At 39.5% G+C, this 22350-nt stretch overlaps 1 protein-coding gene and 1 long non-coding RNA gene across 2 annotated transcripts; one reads left to right on the top strand and one right to left on the bottom strand.

The window, feature by feature from the left end:
• Positions 1 to 8787: 8787 nt before the first annotated feature.
• LOC132041080 (uncharacterized) lies at positions 8788 to 9232 on the top strand. The gene is made up of 3 exons (XR_009410899.1): positions 8788 to 8853; positions 8964 to 9003; positions 9115 to 9232. It is a non-coding gene; the product is annotated as an uncharacterized LOC132041080 (long non-coding RNA).
• Positions 9233 to 11264: 2032 nt separating this feature from the next.
• Positions 11265 to 11777, bottom strand: LOC132040914 (uncharacterized). Its single transcript, XM_059431599.1, has one exon. The coding sequence runs from the start codon at positions 11775 to 11777 to the stop codon at positions 11265 to 11267; it is 513 nt and encodes a 170-aa protein (XP_059287582.1).
• Positions 11778 to 22350: the final 10573 nt, after the last annotated feature.

Consider the following 22350-nt stretch of genomic DNA (forward strand, 5'->3'; position numbering starts at 1 on the left):
GGCAGTTGAATAAGGTGAGGATAAAGAATAAAGATCCTCTTCCAAGAATTGATGATTTGTTTGATCAATTACAGGGTGCCAAGTGGTTTTCCAAAATAGATCTAAGGTCAGGTTATCATCAAGTGAGAGTTAAAGAAGAAGATATTCCTAAAACAGCTTTCCAAACGAGATATGGCCATTATGAATTTCGAGTGATGTCATTTGAGTTAACTAATGCCTCGGCAGTGTTTATGAATTTGATGAATAATGTATTCAGGCCTCTCCTAGATCTGTTCGTGATTGTGTTCATTGATGATTTTCTGGTATATTCTCGGACAGAATCAGAGCATGCAGACCATTTGCGTATTGTTCTTGGAATTCTTCAAACTCGAGAATTGTATGCAAAATTTTCAAAGTGAGAGTTTTGGTTGAATTCTGTGACATTTTTGGGTCATGTTATTTCAGATGATAGCATTCGAGTGGATACTCAGAAGATTGAAGCTGTGAAAACTTGGCCAAGGCCTACAACGCCCACAGAAGTCCGTAGTTTTCTGGGGTTGGCAGGTTACTATATAAGATCCGTGGAAGTGTTTTCCTCTATTTCGGCCCCATTGACGAAGCTAACCCAGAAGTCAGCTAAATTTCAGTGGAATGATGCTTGTGAACGCAGCTTCCAAGAGTTGAAGGACAGATTAACTTCGGCCCCAGTCTTGACACTCCCAGAAGGGCCAGATGGTTATGTTGTATGTTGTGATGCTTCTGGCGTTGGGTTAGGATGTGTATTGATGCAGCACGGTAAATTCATTGCTTATGGCTCAAGACAGTTGCGGAAACATGAAAAGAACTACCCAACCCATGATCTTGAATTGGCTGCAGTTATCCATGCACTAAAGATGTGGAGACATTACTTGTATGGTGTTCACGTTGATATTTACACAGATCATAAGAGTCTTCAATATATTTTTAAGCAAAAGGAGTTAAATCTACGGCAGAGGCGATGGTTAGAGCTACTGAAAGATTATGATGTGAGTATTTTGTACCACCTCGAAAAGGCAAATGTAGTAGCGGATGCACTTAGCCGCAGATCAATGGGTAGCCTATGCGAGGCTCCTCCGGAAAAGAAGGAATTAATTCGAGAGCTCCACCAGCTAGCTAGCCTTGAAGTTCGTCTAATTAATTCAGGCCGTGCAGGAATTGATATCAATAATCTAACAGTTTCATCCTTGGACATCGAGGTAAAAGAGCGCCAATATGAAGACCCTCAGTTGAACCATTATAGAGATACATTTCATGAAAAAGAGAAGTCTCCATTCGAAACTTCTATAGATGGAGTTTTTAGATACCGAAGCAGGCTATGTGTTCCGAATATTGCAGAATTACGTCGTCGAATTCTAGAAGAAGCTCATTATTCTCGATATTCTATTCATCCAGGTGCAACAAAGATGTATCATGATCTCAAGTTAATATATTGGTGGGATGGGAAGAAAGATATAGCAGAATTTGTAGCTCAATGTCCAAACTGTCAACAAGTGAAGATTGAACATCAAAAGCCAGGAGGGTTATTGCAAGCAATGGAAATCCCCACTTGGAAGTGGGAAGTGACCAACATGGATTTTATTGTGGGGTTACCTCATTTCTGAAGAAAATATGATTCCATATGGGTGATCGTGGACAGACTCACGAAAGCAGCTTATTTTCTTCCAGTTAGAACCACGTACTCAGCAAAAGATTATGCAAGGTTATATCTTAAGGAGATTGTATGACTTCATGGTGTCCCGGTGTCCATTATTACTGATAGAGGAGCACAATTTACAGCTAAGTTCTAGAAATCTTTCCAAGAAGGTTTGGGTACTCAAGTAAAGCTTAGCACGGCATTTCATCCACAAACTGATGGGCAAGCCGAACGTACCATTCAGACCTTGGAGGATATGCTAAGAGCATGTGTTCTAGATTTCGGTGGTAGTTGGGATGACCACTTACCCCTTATTGAGTTTGCATACAACAATAGCTACCATTCCAGTATTCAAATGGCTCTGTATAAAGCTTTATATGGAAGGAAGTGTAGATCCCCAATTGGGTGGTTTGAAGTAGGAGAAGTACAGCTAATAGGCCCTGAGTTGATTCAACAAGCAGTAGAAAAGGTCAAGGTCATCCGAGATCGGTTGTTGACAGCCCAATGTCGCCAGAAATCTTATGCGGACAACCGTCGACGAGACTTAGAATTTCAAGTTAATGACTGGGTATTTTTAAAGGTGTCGCCAATGAAAGGAGTAATGAGATTTGGTAAGAAAGGGAAGTTGAGTCCTCGATATATAGGACCTTATAAGATTGTCCGCAAAGTGGGCCAAGTAGCCTATGAATTAGACTTACCCTCAGAACTTGAATCAGTCCATCCGGTTTTTCATGTCTCAATGCTCCGCAAGTGTGTTGGAGATCCTACGAGGATTGTTCCAATAGATGATGTTCAAGTGACAGAAAGGTTGGCTTATGAAGAAGTACTCGTTGCCATACTAGACAGGCAAGTACAGAGACTTAGAAATAAAGAAGTAGCCTCAGTTAAGGTCTTATGGAGAAACAACAACCGGGAAGAAATCACTTGGGAAGCGGAAGAAAATATGAAGTCCAAGTACCCGCACCTATTTCAGCCCCTGGAAGAGATCCAAGATGAAACATCAAGATTACGAGGTATGTATGTTCTCTTTTTATGCATATGGGTCGTGTGTGGCCAAAATTTATTGCTATTGTGTTGTGGCAGTTGTGAGGCATTGATATTATGGGCTGTTGTGACAGGACAGTAGTGCCATATTACAAGGGAAACTCTGGCGAAATTTTCGTAAGATTCCCGAGTGCTTAACATTCGAGGACGAATGTTCCAAAAGGGGGGGGGGGGGGGGGGAAATGTTACACCTCAAAAAATTTTCCGTTGACGCACAATGAATAGACTAACGGAGGGCACGAGGTATACGATGTTTCAATAAGTAAGAAATAGCATTTAATGATCCTAATTGAGATTTCAAAGACATTCGGGGTAAGAGAAGAAAGTTGGCCAAAAAAGGCAAGGTATACGTTATGTATCGGAAGAGATTTACGAGTAACAAGTTAATGGTGACTTAATGATGTCTTGGAGAATAATTATAACATCCCTTAGGTTGTTAATGAGGTGTTAAACAAGTGTTAAGAAGGTTCATAAGGATTGGAGATCAAACGAACGATGAAAATCATTTCAAGGAAATGGGGTTATACGACCGACTTATACGGTCTGTATAACATTATACGGTCCGTATAAGGGTCCGTATAACACCCAGAAGAAATGTTGTTTCTCTGATGGTGAAGTACTGTCACTTATATGGACCGTATAATATTGCACAGACCGTATAAGTGTTCGTGGAAGTCCCGACGGGCTGAATTAAGTCCAAGTATAAAGTGATGTTCCCACTTCATTATTTTCATTTGCCATTCTTCTCCATCTCTCTCAAGGCTTCTAGAGTGTTCTACACATTTCATCAACACTAAATCAAGACTAATCAAAGATCAACTTCATCAAACCAAGATAACCAAGTGCAAGAAACTCATTGGAGCTCGTCCAAGGCTAGAAATTCCATTGGAAGTGAACTAGGGTTTTGGCTCAAGTGAAGTCTTCCCACTCAAGGCTCATTCCCACACTATCTAAGGTAAGTTTTATGATCATTCCATGTTGTTTAAGTTATTGAGGGATTGAAAGTCTTGGATTGTAGAAGGGGCTAGAAAATAGGTCATGAATGTGAGAATAGTGGCATTTTTTAGTAGTAGCTTGGGATGAGTCATAATTCTTTATAAGTTGTGATTATAATTATGCTATAAATGATGCTAAGGACATGGGATGCACATTATATTATGAGTAAATGTAATAGTATATTATGACCATGATTATGGATGAATTGAAGTGAAAGTGTGAAATATGGATAATGTAGATGAATAAAGATTGTTGGTTATAATGTTGTGAATGTTATTATAGACGTTTAGGAGTTGATATATGGTATAAGGAAAGTTGTATAAACAAAGGAAATACTGCCCAATTTTCTCTAGCTTTAATTGAGTATGTTCATGTAATCGATTAGCTAACGATAATACGAACTCTCTTGAAGGTAGAAACGTGAGCATTGAAAAAGAACGATTAAGCGATAGAATAGCTAAACGAAAAAGTATGTGAGGCTAGTCCTCTTCTTCTAAGGCATGACTCCAATGGCGTGAATTCTTCTATTTTCCCATGACTTTCTCATATTCCGGCAATCATGAGCCTACCATTAGAAAGAGCTTCACATGAGATAGAGAAACGAGATATGTCATGAGCATGATAGTGATGATGATCAATTAAGTCTAAAGATCCTAAAGCTAATGATTCTAACTATGATCCATTGATGTTTTTCATTGTATACACTCACCTTATATGCTAATTCCTTCAAGGTGAGGCAGAATGCTTATGAATGCTCCATAACGGAATCGGGGGTTCACGATCTTATGTCACCCCGATAAAGTATAGTTATCTTTGAGTTTCTATGCATGCATTATGATGAGTACATGATGATGATATTACACCGCGCCTATATGGCCGGGGGCGGATACCGCTAAGGCGGGCAGTGTATACACCATGTCTAGATGGCATGGGCAGACACCACTAGTGGGCGGCATGAGATGGTTACCTCGGACGCGGGAGGCCTGGACACGGGCTAATGATGATCACACCGTACCTATATGGTCGGGCAGCTTATATATATATATATATATATATATATATATATATATATATATATATATATATATATATATATATATATATATATATATGCATACATGATATGATGATGATGTTTATGAAGTAAGTCAGCATGCATTATTTCTATTAAAAATTGACAGCCAGTTACAGATTGTTCTTCATTTGATATCCCCCTGTTTCATTGATGTATTGTTATTATTTATGCCTTACATACTCAGTACAATATTCGTACTGACGTCCTTTTCTTTGGACGCTGTGTTCATGCCCACAGGTAGACAGGGAGGTGATCCAGATTCATAGGAGCTATCAGCAGACTTTGAGAGCACTCCATTGTTCCAGAGGTGCCATTGCTTATTGTTTTGTGTTATTCAACAAATTTGATTGATTGATACGAGTTGATTTTCTGTTACGGTAAATTGATGAAACAATAGCCGATCCAATGGTGCTTTGCCGGCCGCAATAGCTATAACAAAAATTGAGAAAATGTCTCCTTTTAATTGACGATTATCAAAAAAATCAGAAAATGTTACAAAATTTATATTAACCGCATTCAATATAAGTTCAAGACACATAAGGGCTCTAACCATATTTCGAATTGTGATCAATCCATAGATACCGATTGTCACACCCCTTTTTTTTCGTAATAAAAATAAAATAAAATTTAATTAGTTTTAGATTTATTTAAAAGGGTTTTTCCAATTAAAGTGACGTTTTGAAGAGGGATTATTTTATTTGTTACAGAGTCGCCACTTGGAATTGAGTTTTGGTGTTCCAAGTCACCTTATGAATCCCTAATCAAAAGGAAATGACTCTATTTTTATTGGTCTGCGAAAACAAAAGTCCGGGTAAGGAATTTACGTTGACCGAGGGGAAGGTGTGAGGCATCCCTCGAGTCCGTGGTTCTAGCACGGTCGCTTTATCAACTTGTGTTTGGCTTAAATTATTTTGAATAAAATGTGTTTATTTAGCTATGCCTATGATTCGCTTAAATATTATTGACTTTTTACTAGTCTTGACTAAGACGCATAGTGGCGACCTCAGCCTCGACATACGCCAACCAGACGCGTAAACGCGACCTTAACTTGCGTATCGCACCTAGAATTTTTAACCTACTCGCCTTACTTAAACAATGATGATTATCGGCTCACTTTTCCATTCTTTTACAACGGGTTTTGAAATAAATTCGCAACCCACCTCACTCCCTTACCAATGTTTTTACAACTCTTTTCTTTTCAAATTTGCAACAGGTGTTGAATTTATATCCCAACTCCTAATAATTAATTTAGTTAAGCCTTAATATTGATCTTGGCCCGAAGATGCCTTTAAAGTTAACTAACACCCGAATCATTAAAAACCCACCCACGGGTGTTTAAAACACAATGGTTTCCCGCATTCATAACCATTTTTATACTATCGACAATTATTTTATTCATGTAATTAGGTTAATGACATTGATCTTTACTGAGAACCTAATTAAAACCAAAAAGAAACATATGGCTTAAACTTCAAGCAATGATAGGAAAATGTACTGTATTAAAAAAATGAAAGTGTTAAAAAAAAAAACAATTGACTAGTTAGATCCAAATATTTTTAAAACATAAATAATGAGGCCAAAATTGGATACTGCTTTAGGTCCAATGAATATAAAGTTTGGCATCTCAATTTTTTTTTTTTTTTTTTTAAGGTTATCCATTTCGTTCTTCACGCAAAAGAACTCGACCAAACTTGAGTTTAACAATTTACCAATTTTATTGGTTTAACCATTTCTTTCAATGTTAAATGCGAGCCTAAATGTGAACTAAATTAAACAACAAAAAAAATGATAATATAAGTATTCATGTCATGATATTCTAGTTTTCATATTATCTTAGCAATGAAACTTTAAACAAGGAAGCCAACATTTAAAATCCATTTAGAATGATGATCAAAATCTTTTGCAACTAAAAATGCACTGAACGCCTCAAAGCGGGGAAAAATACTTACACCCATTTTTAGAAAAGAAACTAAATAAAATCATGAAATTTGCATGCCGACTTTCAAACACGTTTCCTTAAATATTCAAAGCTTTGTTACATGGTTATATGCAAACTAACATATAAAAATCTATGAGACCAGAGTAAAGACCATAACAGATTTTACAACAATCAAGTTCTCAAGGAGGGAGGCAAAAACCAAAATAACTTAAACAAAGTTAGAAATAGAAAGAAAGAAAGAAGAAAACCACTAAAACTAATCCATCATATTCATAATATCACCAAAACTTCAATAGACATGCACGATCTTAAACAAAAGCATCAACGGATTTTAAACGGAGCCAAAACGGATCTTCTTCATGTATTATATATTGAAAAAAAAGAACACCAAATAACTACTAGAAAGATTCGGGTGTTACCTTTGCGTAAATATCTCGCTGAAAAATAATAATATGAAGCTACAATATTCTACCGATTTCCCAGTTAATAACGACTAACTTCAAGTCCACGAACTCGAAACCGCAAACGGAGACCTCGAACTCGAACTTTAAAGAAAACCTTAATTATTTTTTTTTGTGTTGTTGTTTATGTTTCTGTGTGTTGTTCTTCTTTTTTTTCTATGTTGTTCTCTGTGTGTTGTGTAGTGTCGTGCATATTGAGGAGATTGTGAGGGAGTGGGACTTTTAATGGATAACTTTGGTTTGAGAGTTTTAAGGGAGAGGGGCTTAGAGGGATTGGCTTAGGTGAGAGATCGTGAGGGTTAGGGATGGAAGGAGTTAGGATTAGTTGCAGGTTAGTATATTTAGGCTAGTTTCATTTTTCTTTTGGTTATTTTAAATCTTTTTTGTGTTTTTTTTTTTTTTTGTAATATATATAAAAAGAACTTTAAATAACTAAACTAAGATTAAGCTAAGAAAAATAGAAAATCACTAGCTTATTTATTAAAATCTAAATTAGAAGAAAAATATTTTTTTTTTTGTAAATTTTCTATTCTTTTGAAAAATGAGGGCAAAACTTACCCTAAAATGTGACTCTATTTTTTGTAGCTTTCAAATTTTAAAAGTAAGACTTACTAAAAAAATAAAAATAAAAATATTTATTTAAACCTAAAAGAAATATTTAAACGCTAAAAATGATGTAAAAAATTTATGTTTGGTCAAAAATTAGGTGTTTACAGAATGTCCCTCTTTGCTTGGAAACATGAAGAGTTTTCAGGCAAAGACGTGAACACTTTGACTAATTTTTGACCTGACCATTATTTGAAAGGCGAAAAGATGTAAAAGAAAAGGATGTGACCGAGTCCTGGCTTTGGGCATCCTACATATCCCAGGTTATAAGGGAATCAGGTCACGTGTAGTTCAAGCGGGTAGAAGGATGGAATGATGAGTTGGAGAATCGAGTGAGGTTCCTTCGAGATTCCGGTCCGTGGCTCCTGTTATTACAAAACAAAAAATCAATGAAAAATACAACAAACGAGGAAAGGAAATACAAGATCCTATCTATTCTACTTGTCTTCAGTCTTCCTTTAAACCTTCACTTGGATCTTCAGTTATCACTTCACCTTCTTTCGGTGGGTACCTTGATCTCAAAGTATGATCTTGAAGTTAGAATTTGGGGCTTGAACTAGTAACTTGGAATGAGTTGTTGATGCTATTCCGAATGACGGTCGTGGAATATTCTTGGATGCTTGTTTCTCGATTAAAAGCTGAGAAGATGTATCTTGAGATGCTGGGCCGCCTTATGTGTCAAAGCTGACTCTAACTGTCTTCGAGATTGAACATTCTTCTTTCCTCTGACCAATGATGGAACTTCATTCTTGAATATCAATTCTGTGCTTGCGGGCGAACCTGCAAGCCATCAAAGACAAACAAAAACGAACAAAATCTTTCTGCCTCAGTTTGTACTAGGAAAATTTTGTGAGTGTTAGCAAAATCATAAACCACTTGGGACTATATTCGGAGGTAGTCAACTCGAAATTTAAAAACATGACTTTATTTTGAGGTAGTCGACCTGAAAGCATGACTATATTTTGAGGGTAGTCAACCTATAAAAATATGACTTTATTATGAGGTAGTCAACCTATGAAAAAAAAATGACTTTATTCGGAGGTAGTCAACCTAAAATTTAAATACGTGACTGTATTCTGAGGTAGTCAACCTATGAAAATATGACTTTATTTGGAGGTAGTCAACCTGAAATTTAAAAACATGACTTTATTCTGAGGTAGTCAACCTATGAAAATATGACTTTATTTGGAGGTAGTCAACCTGAAATTTAAATACGTGACTGTATTCTGAGGTGGTCAACCTATGAAAATATGACTTTATTTGGAGGTAGTCAACCTGAAATTTAAAAACATGACTTATATTCTGAGGTAGTCAACCTATGAAAATGTGACTTTATTCGGAGGTAGTCAACCTAAAATTTAAAAACATGACTTTATTCTGAGGTAGTCAACCTATGAAAATATGACTTTATTGTGAGGCAGTCAACCTAAAAATATGACTTTATTTGGAGGCAGTCAACCTATGAAAAAAAAATGACTTTATTCGGAGGTAGTCAACCTAAAATTTAAATACGTGACTGTATTCTGAGGTGGTCAACCTATGAAAATATGACTTTATTTGGAGGTAGTCAACCTGAAAATATGACTTTATTTGGAGGCAGTCAACCTGAAATTTAAAAACATGACTTTATTATGAGGTAGTCAACCTATGAAAATATGACTTTATTCGGAGGTAGTCAACCTAAAATTTAAAAACATGACTTATATTCTGAGGTAGTCAACCTATGAAAATATGAGAAAAGCAGGGATTTTTGTTCCCTAAAATGCAACCAGGGAGTATCGTACCCTGTGAAGACATGAAAAGAAATAGGGGTTTTTGTTCCCTAAAATGCAACTAGGGAATGTCGTACCCTGTGAAGGCATCATAAAAAGTAGGGGTTTTGTTCCCTAAAATGCAATCAATAATAACATGATTATATGCATATCAAAGGAAAAACAAAAATTTGAGAACTTCACTTTATGGCGTTCGTCTTTTTAAGAGCGGTTTTCCGAAATTTCTTTGCCCCTGTTTTCAATCAAAGAAAAATTTGTTAGTCTTAAAATAGTGGTCGGTTTGTGGCCTTCACTCGCTGTGGAAATTGTCTTAGAGCCCATCCCACTTCAAGAAAAACGAAGCTGATGGTGATTGACCAAATTCCTCAGAAACTATCTTTGCTTACGAGAGACCTTGATCTTTCAATGCCCACCTTGACTATTTTGTACCCAGTATCATTTTGTGTATGCGGTGTAACCGATCTTATTCTTAGAGCGAATTTTTTGTTGTGGTGATCCTTTCCCCTAGTACCTCGAAATAATGCTTCGCTTTTTCGGGCAGTTCACTTTCCTGGATAGATCACAAATGGCTTTATGCCGTTGCCGATGCGGTGCGTGCCCAATAGTCTTTGCTCTGTCTGCTAGAAAATCGTAGTCAATTTTGCAGCCCTTCCTTTGCTCTTGAATTTGACGCAAGATTATACCGAAAGGGACTCAAAGAACATACTAGAGATAAGGAGAAGAAAATGACAAAAACAAAATAAAAAAATAAAAATAAAAGGAGTTATGTTTAAACAAAAAGGTGTCCCTTTCGGGGAAAGAGGGAAGAGACTTATCTGGAGGTATATGCTGACTTCAATGAATCATGACATGCATTTTGGACTGGACGCTTGATGTCGATTTACATCTAAATCTCAAAATATAATACCCTTCAATCCAAAACCGAGCTCTCTACCTTGATCGTGTTCATGCCGGAATAGAAGAAACTCATTCGATCAATGGTTCCCTTTGCGGGTCTTCACCAACTGACCTCTCTCAACTTACAATCATCTTATAGTGCCCTTGAGGGTTTTCACCAATAAGACTCTCTCATTTTTTTTTTAACTTACAATCGTCTTATAGTGCCCGTGAGGGTTTTCACCAATAAGACTCTCTCATTTTTTTTTTTTGAACTTACTATCGCCTTATAGTGCCCGTAAGGGTTTTCACTAGTAAGACTCTCTCATTTTTTTTTCTTTGCGTTCAAATAAAGTGTTGTATACATCACCATAGTCGTGGCACGCTGATTTGGCATTCTCAAAGATCGATTAGAAGGTCTTAAAGGGGAAAGGCAAAAAGAATCATAGATTGAATTACAACTTTGGAACCTTTTTATGAAATAACTGGAAAAGGAGAAAGAAAAAAAAAAGGTCCCAGTTTCTTCGAATACTAGGAAAATATGATTTTTCTTTTCTTTTGAGTGGTGAGACCGAACCCCGAAATAGGGCTGCCTACGTATCCTTTAGGAATCAGGTCGAACGTAGTTCAATAAACACATTTGATTTTTTTTTTGTTTTTTTTTTTTTTTTTTGTTTTTTTTTTTGCGCTACATTAGTTCCAAAGAGGGGAAAACAAAGAAAATGTAAACAAAGCTCAAAATGGCTAGAAAAGGGGTGACCGGTGTTTGGGATAGTGAGAACGATGACCTTTCGTCATCGTAACCTGAAAATGCCAAGTACCATAGCGTCGAAGTGAAAGTATATCAAACATAATATCTTTTAACTGAGTCCGCGTTAATGGCTATGTCAGCCACCTTTCCCTCTATATCGGACAACTGCAAAGCTCCCTTTGACAACACCTGTTTGATAACATAAGGGCCCTGCCAATTTGGGGAAAATTTTCCCCTCGCCTCTTCTTGGTGCGGAAGGATGCGTTTCATAACAAGTTGTCCTACCTCAAAATGTCTTGGACGCACCTTCTTGTTGTAAGTGCGAGCCATCCTTTGCTGGTATAACTGGCCAAAACAAACCGCCGTCAATCGCTTTTCATCGATTAACGACAATTGTTCTAGTCTAGACTTAACCCATTCAGTGTCATCAATCTCTGCTTCAACAATGATTCGAAGAGAGGGGATCTCTACTTCTGCTGGTATGACCGCCTCAGTTCCATAAACCAATAAGTAAGGAGTTGCGCCAACAGACGTGCGGATAGTCGTGCGGTACCCTAAAAGAGCAAAAGGCAATTTCTCTTGCCATTGCCTGGATCCTTTTACCATCTTCCTGAGGATCTTCATGATGTTTTTGTTTGCAGCCTCGTGACTCCATTGGCTTTGGGCCGATAAGGGGTAGAGTTGTGATGCACAATTTTAAATTGCTCACATACTTCCTTCATGAGATGACTATTAAGATTGGCTGCATTGTCCGTGATAATGGTCTTTGGTATACCAAAACGACATATGATGTTAGAGTGAATAAAGTTTACCACCGCTTTCTTGGTGACTGATTTGAATGTGTGACTTACCCATTTGGTGAAGTAGTCAATGGAAACTAGAATGAATCGTGCCCATTTGAAGCTTTTGGCTCGAATTGGCCCAATAACATCCATCCCAAGCTACGAAAGGCCAAGGAGCGTATATATAGGGTGTAACTCGAAGGCGAATGAATTCGGTCACTGTGAATTTGGCATTGATGACACTTGCGAACAAAGCGAAAACAATCTCGCTCCATGGTAAGCCAATAGTATCCTGCTCGAAGAATCTTCTTTGCTAGAACATAACCGTTCATGTGTGGGCCACATACTCCGGAGTGCACTTCGTTCATGATCATTTCAGCTTCTTGGGTATTCACACATCTTAACAAATTCAAATACGAGTCCTTTTGTACAAGATCTCCCCGCTCAGAAAGAAACCATTGGAAAGTCGCCTAATAGTTCTTTTTTGATCTCCATCGGCATGTATTGGATATTCTTTTGTTTTTAGGAATCTTTTGATATCATGATACCACGGCTCACCTCGGCTCTACTTCAATTGTATTGCAATAACCATGTTGATCCCTAATGCGAATCTCTAACGGGTTAATGTAAGCATTGCTGGGTATGGAAGCATTGAGGCTAAAGTGGCCAAGGCATCGGCCCACTCATTGTGAAATGCGGGAATGTATACGAACTCGATTGACTTAAACCTTTTGCTAAGGTCCTCCAAACATTGTTTGTACGGAATGAGCTTGATGTCTCGGTTTCCCATTCACCCCGACTGTAGGAATGAGTAAGTCGAATCTCCCAAAACTATTAACTCATGTGCATCCGGATGTATTGCCATGTTTAAACCCATTATGCAAGCTTCATATTCGCTGTATTGTGAGTACGAAGAAACGAAGTCGTCGTGGCAGGATAATGATGTCCAGTTAGTTAAACGAGAATTGCCCTAATCCCAACACCTTTAACGTTGACTACTCCATCAAAGTATAATTTCCAGACGTGGATGTGATCCCGAACTTCTTCCTCGACTGAATTAATCTCTTCGTCGGGAAAGTAAGTATTCAAAGGCTCATACTCATCGTCAACTGGGTTTTCTGCCAAATGATCGGCCAATGCTTGTGCTTTCATAGCCGTGCGGGTGACATAGACAATGTCGAACTCCGTAAGTAAAATTTGCCACTTTGCTAACCTTCCACTCGGCATAGGTTTCTGAAAGATATACTTCAAAGGATCCATTCGAGATATGAGGTGAGTCGTATAGGATGAAAGATAGTGCTTCAGTTTCTGGGCGACCCAAGTCAAAGCGCAACACGTTCTTTCTAAAAAAGTGTATTTTACCTCATAGCTTGTGAACTTCTTGCTTAAATAATAGATCGCTTGTTCCTTCTTGCCTGTGGCATCATGTTGTCCTAGAACACACCCAAAGGAATTATCCATCACCGACAGATACAAAAACAAAGGCCTACCCGGTTCTGGCGGGATAAGCACTGGAGGGTTCGATAAATATTCCTTAATCTTGTCAAAAGCCTCTTGACACTCGACTGTCCATTTGACGGCGGCATCCTTCTTCAACAGCTTGAATATAGGCTCACATGTAGTGGTGAGCTGAGCGATGAACCTACTGATGTAGTTCAACCTACCAAGAAGACTCATGACTTCAGTTCTGTTCTTCGGGGGTGGTAATTCCCGAATGGCCTTTATCTTGGAGGGGTCTAATTCAATTCCTCGCCGGCTAACTATAAACCCCAAAAGTTTTCCAGATGGGACTCCAAACTCACACTTGGCGGATTGAGCTTGAGGTTGTACTTGCAATCTTTCAAAGAACTTTCTCGGATCACGCGCATGGTCACTTGAGTTTTGGACTTAATGATCACATCATCCACATATACTTCAATTTCTTTATGCATCATATCATGCAAGATAGTAGTCATAGCTCTCATGTAAGTTGCCCTTCGCGTTCTTCAAACCAAATGGCATGACCCTATGTGATAAGTACCCCATGGGGTGGTGAAGGCTTTGGTCTTTTCGCATCCTCTTCATCCATCAAAATTTGGTGATACCGGACGCATAACAATCCACAAAAGATTGAATCTCGTGTTTGGCACAATTGTCAACAAGAATGTGGATGTTAGGCAAGGGAAAATTGTCCTTTAGTCGACACAATGTCACTACGGCTTTGTGTTTCGGATATTGCGAGGCTTAGTGGTGAGAAGTTAAGGATAAGACTGGACGTGAATTCCGCTGCATGTCATGTTATTAAAAATTATTTTAATGTACAAGTTGGTTTTGAATATTAATTATGACTATTATTAGTATGGAATATTGTGAAAGGTCAAGGGTAAAGAGAGAAAGTCGCAAAAGACCTTGGGTCGTTCGGAAATAATGTGATAGGCTAGGGGTAAAATGGTAATATTAAGAAAAGTCGAGGGCAAAATGGGAATTTTTCAGGGCAAAATGGGAATTTTTCAAAAAACTCATGAAAGTTCCAAAGGGGCCATGTTGGCCATGTGAAGAAAAAGGGGACATGGATGACAAATAAGTCATCTTATTTGATGGATTTTCTAGAAATTTCAAGAAAGGAAAGAAAGGGATCATGTAGCTATAATTTTATGTGGAAGGACCTATTTATAAATATGGGAAAAATTTGGTGGAAGACTTGTATATAATTATGTAGAAAGTCATCAAATTTTCATAATTTCTCTAGAAAATTCAAGAGAGGAAGAACAAGAGGAAGAAGGAGGAACTTTAAGGGCCATTCGGCCAAGTCCATTTGCCAAGAGAAAAATTGACAAAAATTTCTTGAAAAATCATTTCCTACTAATTTGAGGGTCCTTAGCAAGTTGGAGTGATTTGTAGAACAAGAAAAACACAAATTCATAAGTGGAAATTCAAGCAAGTTGGAGGATTAAAGAAGGAGGTAAGAATTTATTCTCTTTACATGTTATGGATATTATTGCATGTTGTGGTATACAAAAAGAAGTGAAATTCTTGAGAAATATAAAAAAAAGAGGTGGTGGCCGTGCATATATACACATATGTATGTGTATGGAAATTATGTGCCAATCATTTTATTTAGTATTTGGTTGCTATCGTTATGGAAGCTATGTTGATAATGAAAGTTGAATGATTTTGGAGAAGTTGTAGTCATGTGTGTATGATGTGGGCCGTGTGGTTGTGGTGTAGTTTGGAAGACAATGAGTCAATTTTATTTTGTGTTTTGGTTGTTGTTGTGTTGTGGATTCTATATTACCTATAAAAGCTTAATAATTTTAGTGAAATGGTAGAGGTTGGAGACTTGTTGTTGAAGTTTATGTAAGTTGAATATTATGTTCTTGCATGAATAAAAGACAAAGATATTAATATGGTGTTGTTGGAATATGTATTATAAGATTATTATTGTTTTCATTGAAGTTGGAAGGTTTTGAAGAAAGTAGCATATTGATTGAGTTGTTGTAATGTAACTTGAATTGAATATGGAGATTGTTAGTATGGTTGTTGTTATTGTGTTGTTGGTTTGGCCGGGTTGGATTCCCGGATTGTCGTTGGTTGAAATTGGCCAAGTCGGACTTGGTGGGATGGAGTATTTACAGGGGAAGTCTTTGCCGAAATTTCGGTAGCCAAGTGTCATTTTGAGATTTCAAGTTCTAAAGGCACTAATCATATTTGGTAAACATGACCAATTTGTAGATTTTGGCGGATTTGCGGCTTGAAGTTGGAATAGCAAAAGGAGCGGAAAGAGGTATGTAAGGTTTTCCCTTCCTTTCTTGGCATGTCTTAGACGTATAGGCTTGATTTCGCGCCTTGGGGACTTTCCTAACTCTAGAAATCCGCGATTGAAAATAGTTACTATTCATTCAGTAAGATTGAATCAAGAGTGCATGAATTGTGAAAGGAATGTCTACATATCCTAGAACTTGCAAGGAAGAGACCCGATTATCCTAAGACATTCATAAGTAACGTCATAACACGTATTATATGTCAATGGTGTACGCCGCCTCGTTTGACTCGAGGTGGGCCCACCATTCGGATTCTCTCCTATTGTTCCATTTAGCTTACTTTATTCTATAATTTAAGGAAACTCTTGGACATCTTTTCAACTACTAAATAAGAATTGTTTTAATTAAACCCTTAACCCCAATGCATGTTTTTCTTTTCTAAAAGTTTACAAATGTTTTCCAAAATATTCTTTTTCTTCAAAAAACCCGTTTTACAATATTGAAAGTCTTAATGACTAAAGCAATGACTATGATCCTACGACGCCTATGACCCTATGAGTACTATGATCCCATGACGACTACGATCCTATGAATACTATGGTCCTATGATGTCTATGATTCCACCCCCTGTTTTCTTTTAATGTTATATTCCGCGGATAGTCTCGCCTTGTAAATGTCCTTTAAAGTGAGGCACCGTAAAGTCGATGGTGGGGCAAACCCAATGGTGGGGCAAACCCAATGGCGGGGCCACCCTCAGCAAGAACGCTGAGTCCCGAAACGGGAGATGAGCGTAAGGCTTGTCCTAGGCAAATCCCGCATTGGTTTAGGCTAATCCCGCATTGGTTCAGGCTAATCCCGCATCGGCTAAAGTTACCCCGGACTCGGGAGGCCCGGACGCGGGCTAATCGTTATGTGCTTCGGACAGTATGTGCGTATATTAAAGGAAAGTTAGGTATGCGTGGTATCCGGCCAAGGGGCCCTTACATATACAAGGTTACTCTCCTATCTCTTTATATGACCTATGATCTCATAGTGTTGCATTTCTTACTTTACGTGCTTGATGATGTTTTCATGCCTTACATACTCGGTACACTATTTGTACTGACGCCCCTTCTTGTGGGCGCTGCGTTTCATGCCGCGCAGGTCAGCAGACAGCCGGATCTGATCCCTAGTGGTTCCTCAGCAGCATCCCTGCAGCGCTCCAGTTGTTTCGGAGCCCCGGTGCCTTGGTACTACTTTGTGTGTATATATTCGGGCACGGCAGTACCCGGCCCTTCCTATGTATATACGTGTACTATGTTAGAGGCTCGTAGACAGATATGTATAGTAGCTATATGTACTTACTCGTTTGTCCCCGTCGCTGTATAGTATGATCGAAAAGCTTAATAGCCTATGTTCATAATGGTACTGTTTATGTTAATACTAGTTAAAAAGAGAAAAAAAAACGGTGTAGTTCATACGTACTATAAGAGTCAGCGGGTTCGCTCGGCTCCAAATATGGGGTCGGGTGCCCATCACACCCTAGTAAGATCGGGGTGTGACAAAGTGGTATCAGAGCGGGCGGTCCTAGGGGTTTGTCTACGAGCCGTGTCCAGTAGAGTCCTGTTTATGGGTGTGTAGCGCGCCACACTTATAAACGGGAGGCTGCAGGGCATCTAGGAAATATGACCTTCTTTGTATTCTAGATCGTGCGACAGAGCTATGCTATCAGGATTCCATATTCCTTCTTAACCCTGCGTTATGGTTTCAGTAATGCCGGTGACGAGGAAAGCTACAGCGGCCCAGAAGGGCAAGACGGTGGCCGGGAAAAGAGTTGAACGGGAGCCACCAGCGGAAGTAGAAGAAGGCGAGTCTCATAACGAGGCTCCTCCTCAGACTTTTCATGCTCCCCCGTACCGGCGGGCGAAAGAGTTCCGGCTCCGGCCCCCGCACCTCCGGTTCCACCGCCGGCAACCCCGGGCCGGCGGATGGCGGAGGCCATCCAATTATTGACCCGGTTGGTTGCCGCACCGGTTCGCCGACAAGATGTAGACACTGGGAGACAGGACGGTGAGCGCGAGGGCCCGTGATTTTATCACCCTGAAACCTCCGGAGTTCTATGGGTCGAAACCAGAGGAGGACCCGCAAGATTTCATAGATCAAATGTTGAGGACACTAAGGATAATGCACGCTTCGGATACAGAATCAGTGGAATTGGCTTCATACAAAGCCGGCGGGATGTAGCGGTCTTGTGGTATAATAGCCGGATAATTTCAAGGGGAGCAAATGCCCCTCCCCCGGTGTGGCGGGGAGTTCACCGAGGCATTTTTACGACATTTCCTACCGCCGGAGGTTCGACGAGCTCGAGCCGATATGTTTCGAATCTTAAACGGGGAAATATGAGCGCCCGAGAATACGATCTTCGTTTTAACTCCTTGGCCTGGGTATGCCCAACCATGGTGGCTGATATGGGAGATCATGTACATCGGTTCGTGAGTGGGTTGGGGCCACACTTAATTAAGGAATGCTTGACGGCTTCACTCCAGGATGGGATGACCATCGCTCGTATCCAGGCCCATGCCCAGAACCTGGAGGAGCAGCAGCAGTCACAGAAAAGTGAATGTGATTCTGATAGAGGGCGCAGTAAAAAGGCTAGGTCTTCTGGGGGGGCAAGAAGTATAAAAGAGGGCGAGAGGCAAGCAATATTCCGGACGGGGCCAAAGCTCGAGAGTTCTGGGTTCTCCGTCAGGAGGAGCTCCCCGTCAGACGAAGTCATCAATTCCACGATGCAGCCAGTGTAGGAAATTTCACCCTGGTCCGTGCCGTCACGGCTCGGATGCTTGTTATGCCTGCGGACAAATTGGGCACAAGATGCGCGAGTGCCCATCGATGGGTGATAGTGGTAAGGGCCAGCCTGCAGGGTCAATGGCCGGTTCATTTCCATCTGTGCGCCCTCCTGGACAGACTTCCCAGGCCCCAGCAGGCCGTGGCCGGGAAAGAGGAGGGGCACCCAGTTCAGCCGGTCCTCCGCACCGTATATATGCATTGACAGGACGGCAGGATTCTGAACCTTCTCTAGATGCGGCCACAGGTATATGATCTGTATCTTTTTATATATATATATATATGTATTAATTGACCCGGACTCTGCTCCATCGCGTACCGTCTCTTGTATTACTGGGTATGTTAGAAATTTGAGGTCCAGAATGAAAAGTAGCCATATACATAGGAAAAAGGTGAATAATAGTGCTTACGGAGGTTAAAATGATAGTTAAAAGAAAAGGACGCGTTACGAGGGCATTCCGGGAATTGTCAAGACACCAATCCGCCCCGGATGACGTGATACAGGTAGTCCGGAAGAGTGGAGGCGAAATATTAGCGTTAAGATACTAAATTGCATTAGAGCCTCGAAGTTAAGCGTGCCGGGGTGAGAGCAATTTCACAATGGGTGACCCCCTGGGAAATATGCTGAAAATTCCATAAATGTGGGAACAAGAGACGAATGTAAAATTAGGTAGCCCAAAGTGTAAATTTCGGTGTGTGGAGTGGTTAGGAACCCCGTAAAAGTCATGTAGGCGGAGACGGACTAGACTAATGAAGGGCGGACATGTTGGACCAAAAATGGACTATGACGATTCAAGGACCAACAAGAGGGACTTGTTAACGCGAGCCAGCGTTCGGAGTTAAATCAATTGGCCTATGACTTGAAGGCAACCTAAGCTCCGACGATGGATATGTTAAACAATATACTAGATGTCTACAAGGGAGACCTCCCCGAAGTATAATGATACGTTATGAGGTCAGTTTAACATTCGAGGACGAATGTTCCAAAGGGGGAGGATGTTATAGCCCGTATTTCATACGTTCGGATATTGTGAGGTAGTGGTGAGAAGTTAAGGATAAGACTGGGCTCCAAAAATTATTTTAATGTACAAGTTGGTTTTGAATATTAATTATGACTATTATTAGTATGGAAATATTGTGAAAGGTCAAGGGTAAAGAGAGAAAGTCGCAAAAGGGGTCGCGGAAATAATGTGATAGGCTAGGGGTAAAATGGTAATATTAAGAAAAGTCGAGGGGCAAAATGGGAATTTTTCAAAAAAACTCATGAAAGTTCCAAAGGGGCCATGTTGGCCATGTGAAGAAAAAGGGGACATGGATGACAAATAAGTCATCTTATTTGATGGATTTTCTAGAAATTTCAAGAAAGGAAAGAAAGGGATCATGTAGCTATAATTTTATGTGGAAGGACCTATTTATAAATATGGGAAAAATTTGGTGGAAGACTTGTATATAATTATGTAGAAAGTCATCAAATTTTCATAATTTCTCTAGAAAATTCAAGAGAGGAAGAACAAGAGGAAGAAGGAGGAACTTTAAGGGCCATTCGGCCAAGTCCATTTGCCAAGAGAAAAATTGACAAAAATTTCTTGAAAAATCATTTCCTACTAATTTGAGGGTCCTTAGCAAGTTGGAGTGATTTGTAGAACAAGAAAAACACAAATTCATAAGTGGAAATTCAAGCAAGTTGGAGGATTAAAGAAGGAGGTAAGAATTTATTCTCTTTACATGTTATGGATATTATTGCATGTTGTGGTATACAAAAAGAAGTGAAATTCTTGAGAAATAAAAAAAAAGAGGTGGTGGCCGTGCATATATACACATATGTATGTGTATGGAAATTATGTGCCAATCATTTTATTTAGTATTTGGTTGCTATCGTTATGGAAGCTATGTTGATAATGAAAGTTGAATGATTTTGGAGAAGTTGTAGTCATGTGTGTATGATGTGGGCCGTGTGGTTGTGGTGTAGTTTGGAAGACAATGAGTCAATTTTATTTTGTGTTTTGGTTGTTGTTGTGTTGTGGATTCTATATTACCTATAAAAGCTTAATAATTTTAGTGAAATGGTAGAGGTTGGAGACTTGTTGTTGAAGTTTATGTAAGTTGAATATTATGTTCTTGCATGAATAAAAGACAAAGATATTAATATGGTGTTGTTGGAATATGTATTATAAGATTATTATTGTTTTCATTGAAGTTGGAAGGTTTTGAAGAAAGTAGCATATTGATTGAGTTGTTGTAATGTAACTTGAATTGAATATGGAGATTGTTAGTATGGTTGTTGTTATTGTGTTGTTGGTTTGGCCGGGTTGGATTCCCGGATTGTCGTTGGTTGAAATTGGCCAAGTCGGACTTGGTGGGATGGAGTATTTACAGGGGAAGTCTTTTGCCGAAATTTCGGTAGCCAAGTGTCATTTTGAGATTTCAAGTTCTAAAGGCACTAATCATATTTGGTAAACATGACCAATTTGTAGATTTTGGCGGATTTGCGGCTTGAAGTTGGAATAGCAAAAGGAGCGGAAAGAGGTATGTAAGGTTTTCCCTTCCTTTCTTGGCATGTCTTAGACGTATAGGCTTGATTTCGCGCCTTGGGGACTTTCCTAACTCTAGAAATCCGCGATTGAAAATAGTTACTATTCATTCAAGAAGATTGAATCAAGAGTGCATGAATTGTGAAAGGAATGTCTACATATCCTAGAACTTGCAAGGAAGAGACCCGATTATCCTAAGACATTCATAAGTAACGTCATAACACGTATTATATGTCAATGGTGTACGCCGCCTCGTTTGACTCGAGGTGGGCCCACCATTCCTGGATTCTCTCCTATTGTTCCATTTAGCTTACTTTTATTCTATAATTTAAGGAAACTCTTGGACATCTTTTCAACTACTAAATAAGAATTGTTTTAATTAAACCCTTAACCCCAATGCATGTTTTTCTTTTCTAAAAGTTTACAAATGTTTTCCAAAATATTCTTTTTCTTCAAAAACCCAGTTTTACAATATTGAAAGTCTTAATGACTAAAGCAATGACTATGATCCTACGACGCCTATGACCCTATGAGTACTATGATCCCATGACGACTACGATCCTATGAATACTATGGTCCTATGATGTCTATGATTCCACCCCCTGTTTTCTTTTAATGTTATATTCCGCGGATAGTCTCGCCTTGTAAATGTCCTTTAAAGTGAGGCACCGTAAAGTCGATGGTGGGGCAAACCCAATGGTGGGGCAAACCCAATGGCGGGGCCACCCTCAAAGAAGAACGCTGAGTCCCGAAACGGGAGATGAGCGTAAGGCTTGTCCTAGGCAAATCCCGCATTGGTTTAGGCTAATCCCGCATTGGTTCAGGCTAATCCCGCATCGGCTAAAGTTACCCCGGACTCGGGAGGCCCGGACGCGGGCTAATGCTGTTATGTGCTTCAGACAGAGTATGTGCGTATATTAAAGGAAAGTTAGGTATGCGTGGTATCCGGCCAAGGGGCCCTTACATATACAGGTTACTCTCCTATCTCTTTATATGACCTATGATCTCATAGTGTTGCATTTCTTACTTTACATGCTTGATGATGTTTTCATGCCTTACATACTCGGTACACTATTTGTACTGACGCCCCTTCTTGTGGGCGCTGCGTTTCATGCCGCGCGAGTCGGACAGATGTACCGGACCGATCCCTAGTGGTTCCTCAGCAGCATCCCTGCAGCGCTCCAGTTGTTTCGGAGCCCCGGTGCCTTGGTACTACTTTGTGTGTATATATTCGGGCACGGCAGTACCCGGCCCTTCCTATGTATATACGTGTACTATGTTAGAGGCTCGTAGACAGATATGT

The sequence above is a fragment of the Lycium ferocissimum genome, chromosome 12 (genome assembly GCF_029784015.1).
Source record: "Lycium ferocissimum isolate CSIRO_LF1 chromosome 12, AGI_CSIRO_Lferr_CH_V1, whole genome shotgun sequence".
NCBI lineage: Eukaryota > Viridiplantae > Streptophyta > Magnoliopsida > Solanales > Solanaceae > Lycium > Lycium ferocissimum.

Bases quoted from the DNA above. Each gene is read 5' to 3' on its own strand.
- LOC132040914 (XM_059431599.1), bottom strand. From the start codon at position 11,777: ATGGTAAAAGGATCCAGGCAATGGCAAGAGAAATTGCCTTTTGCTCTT.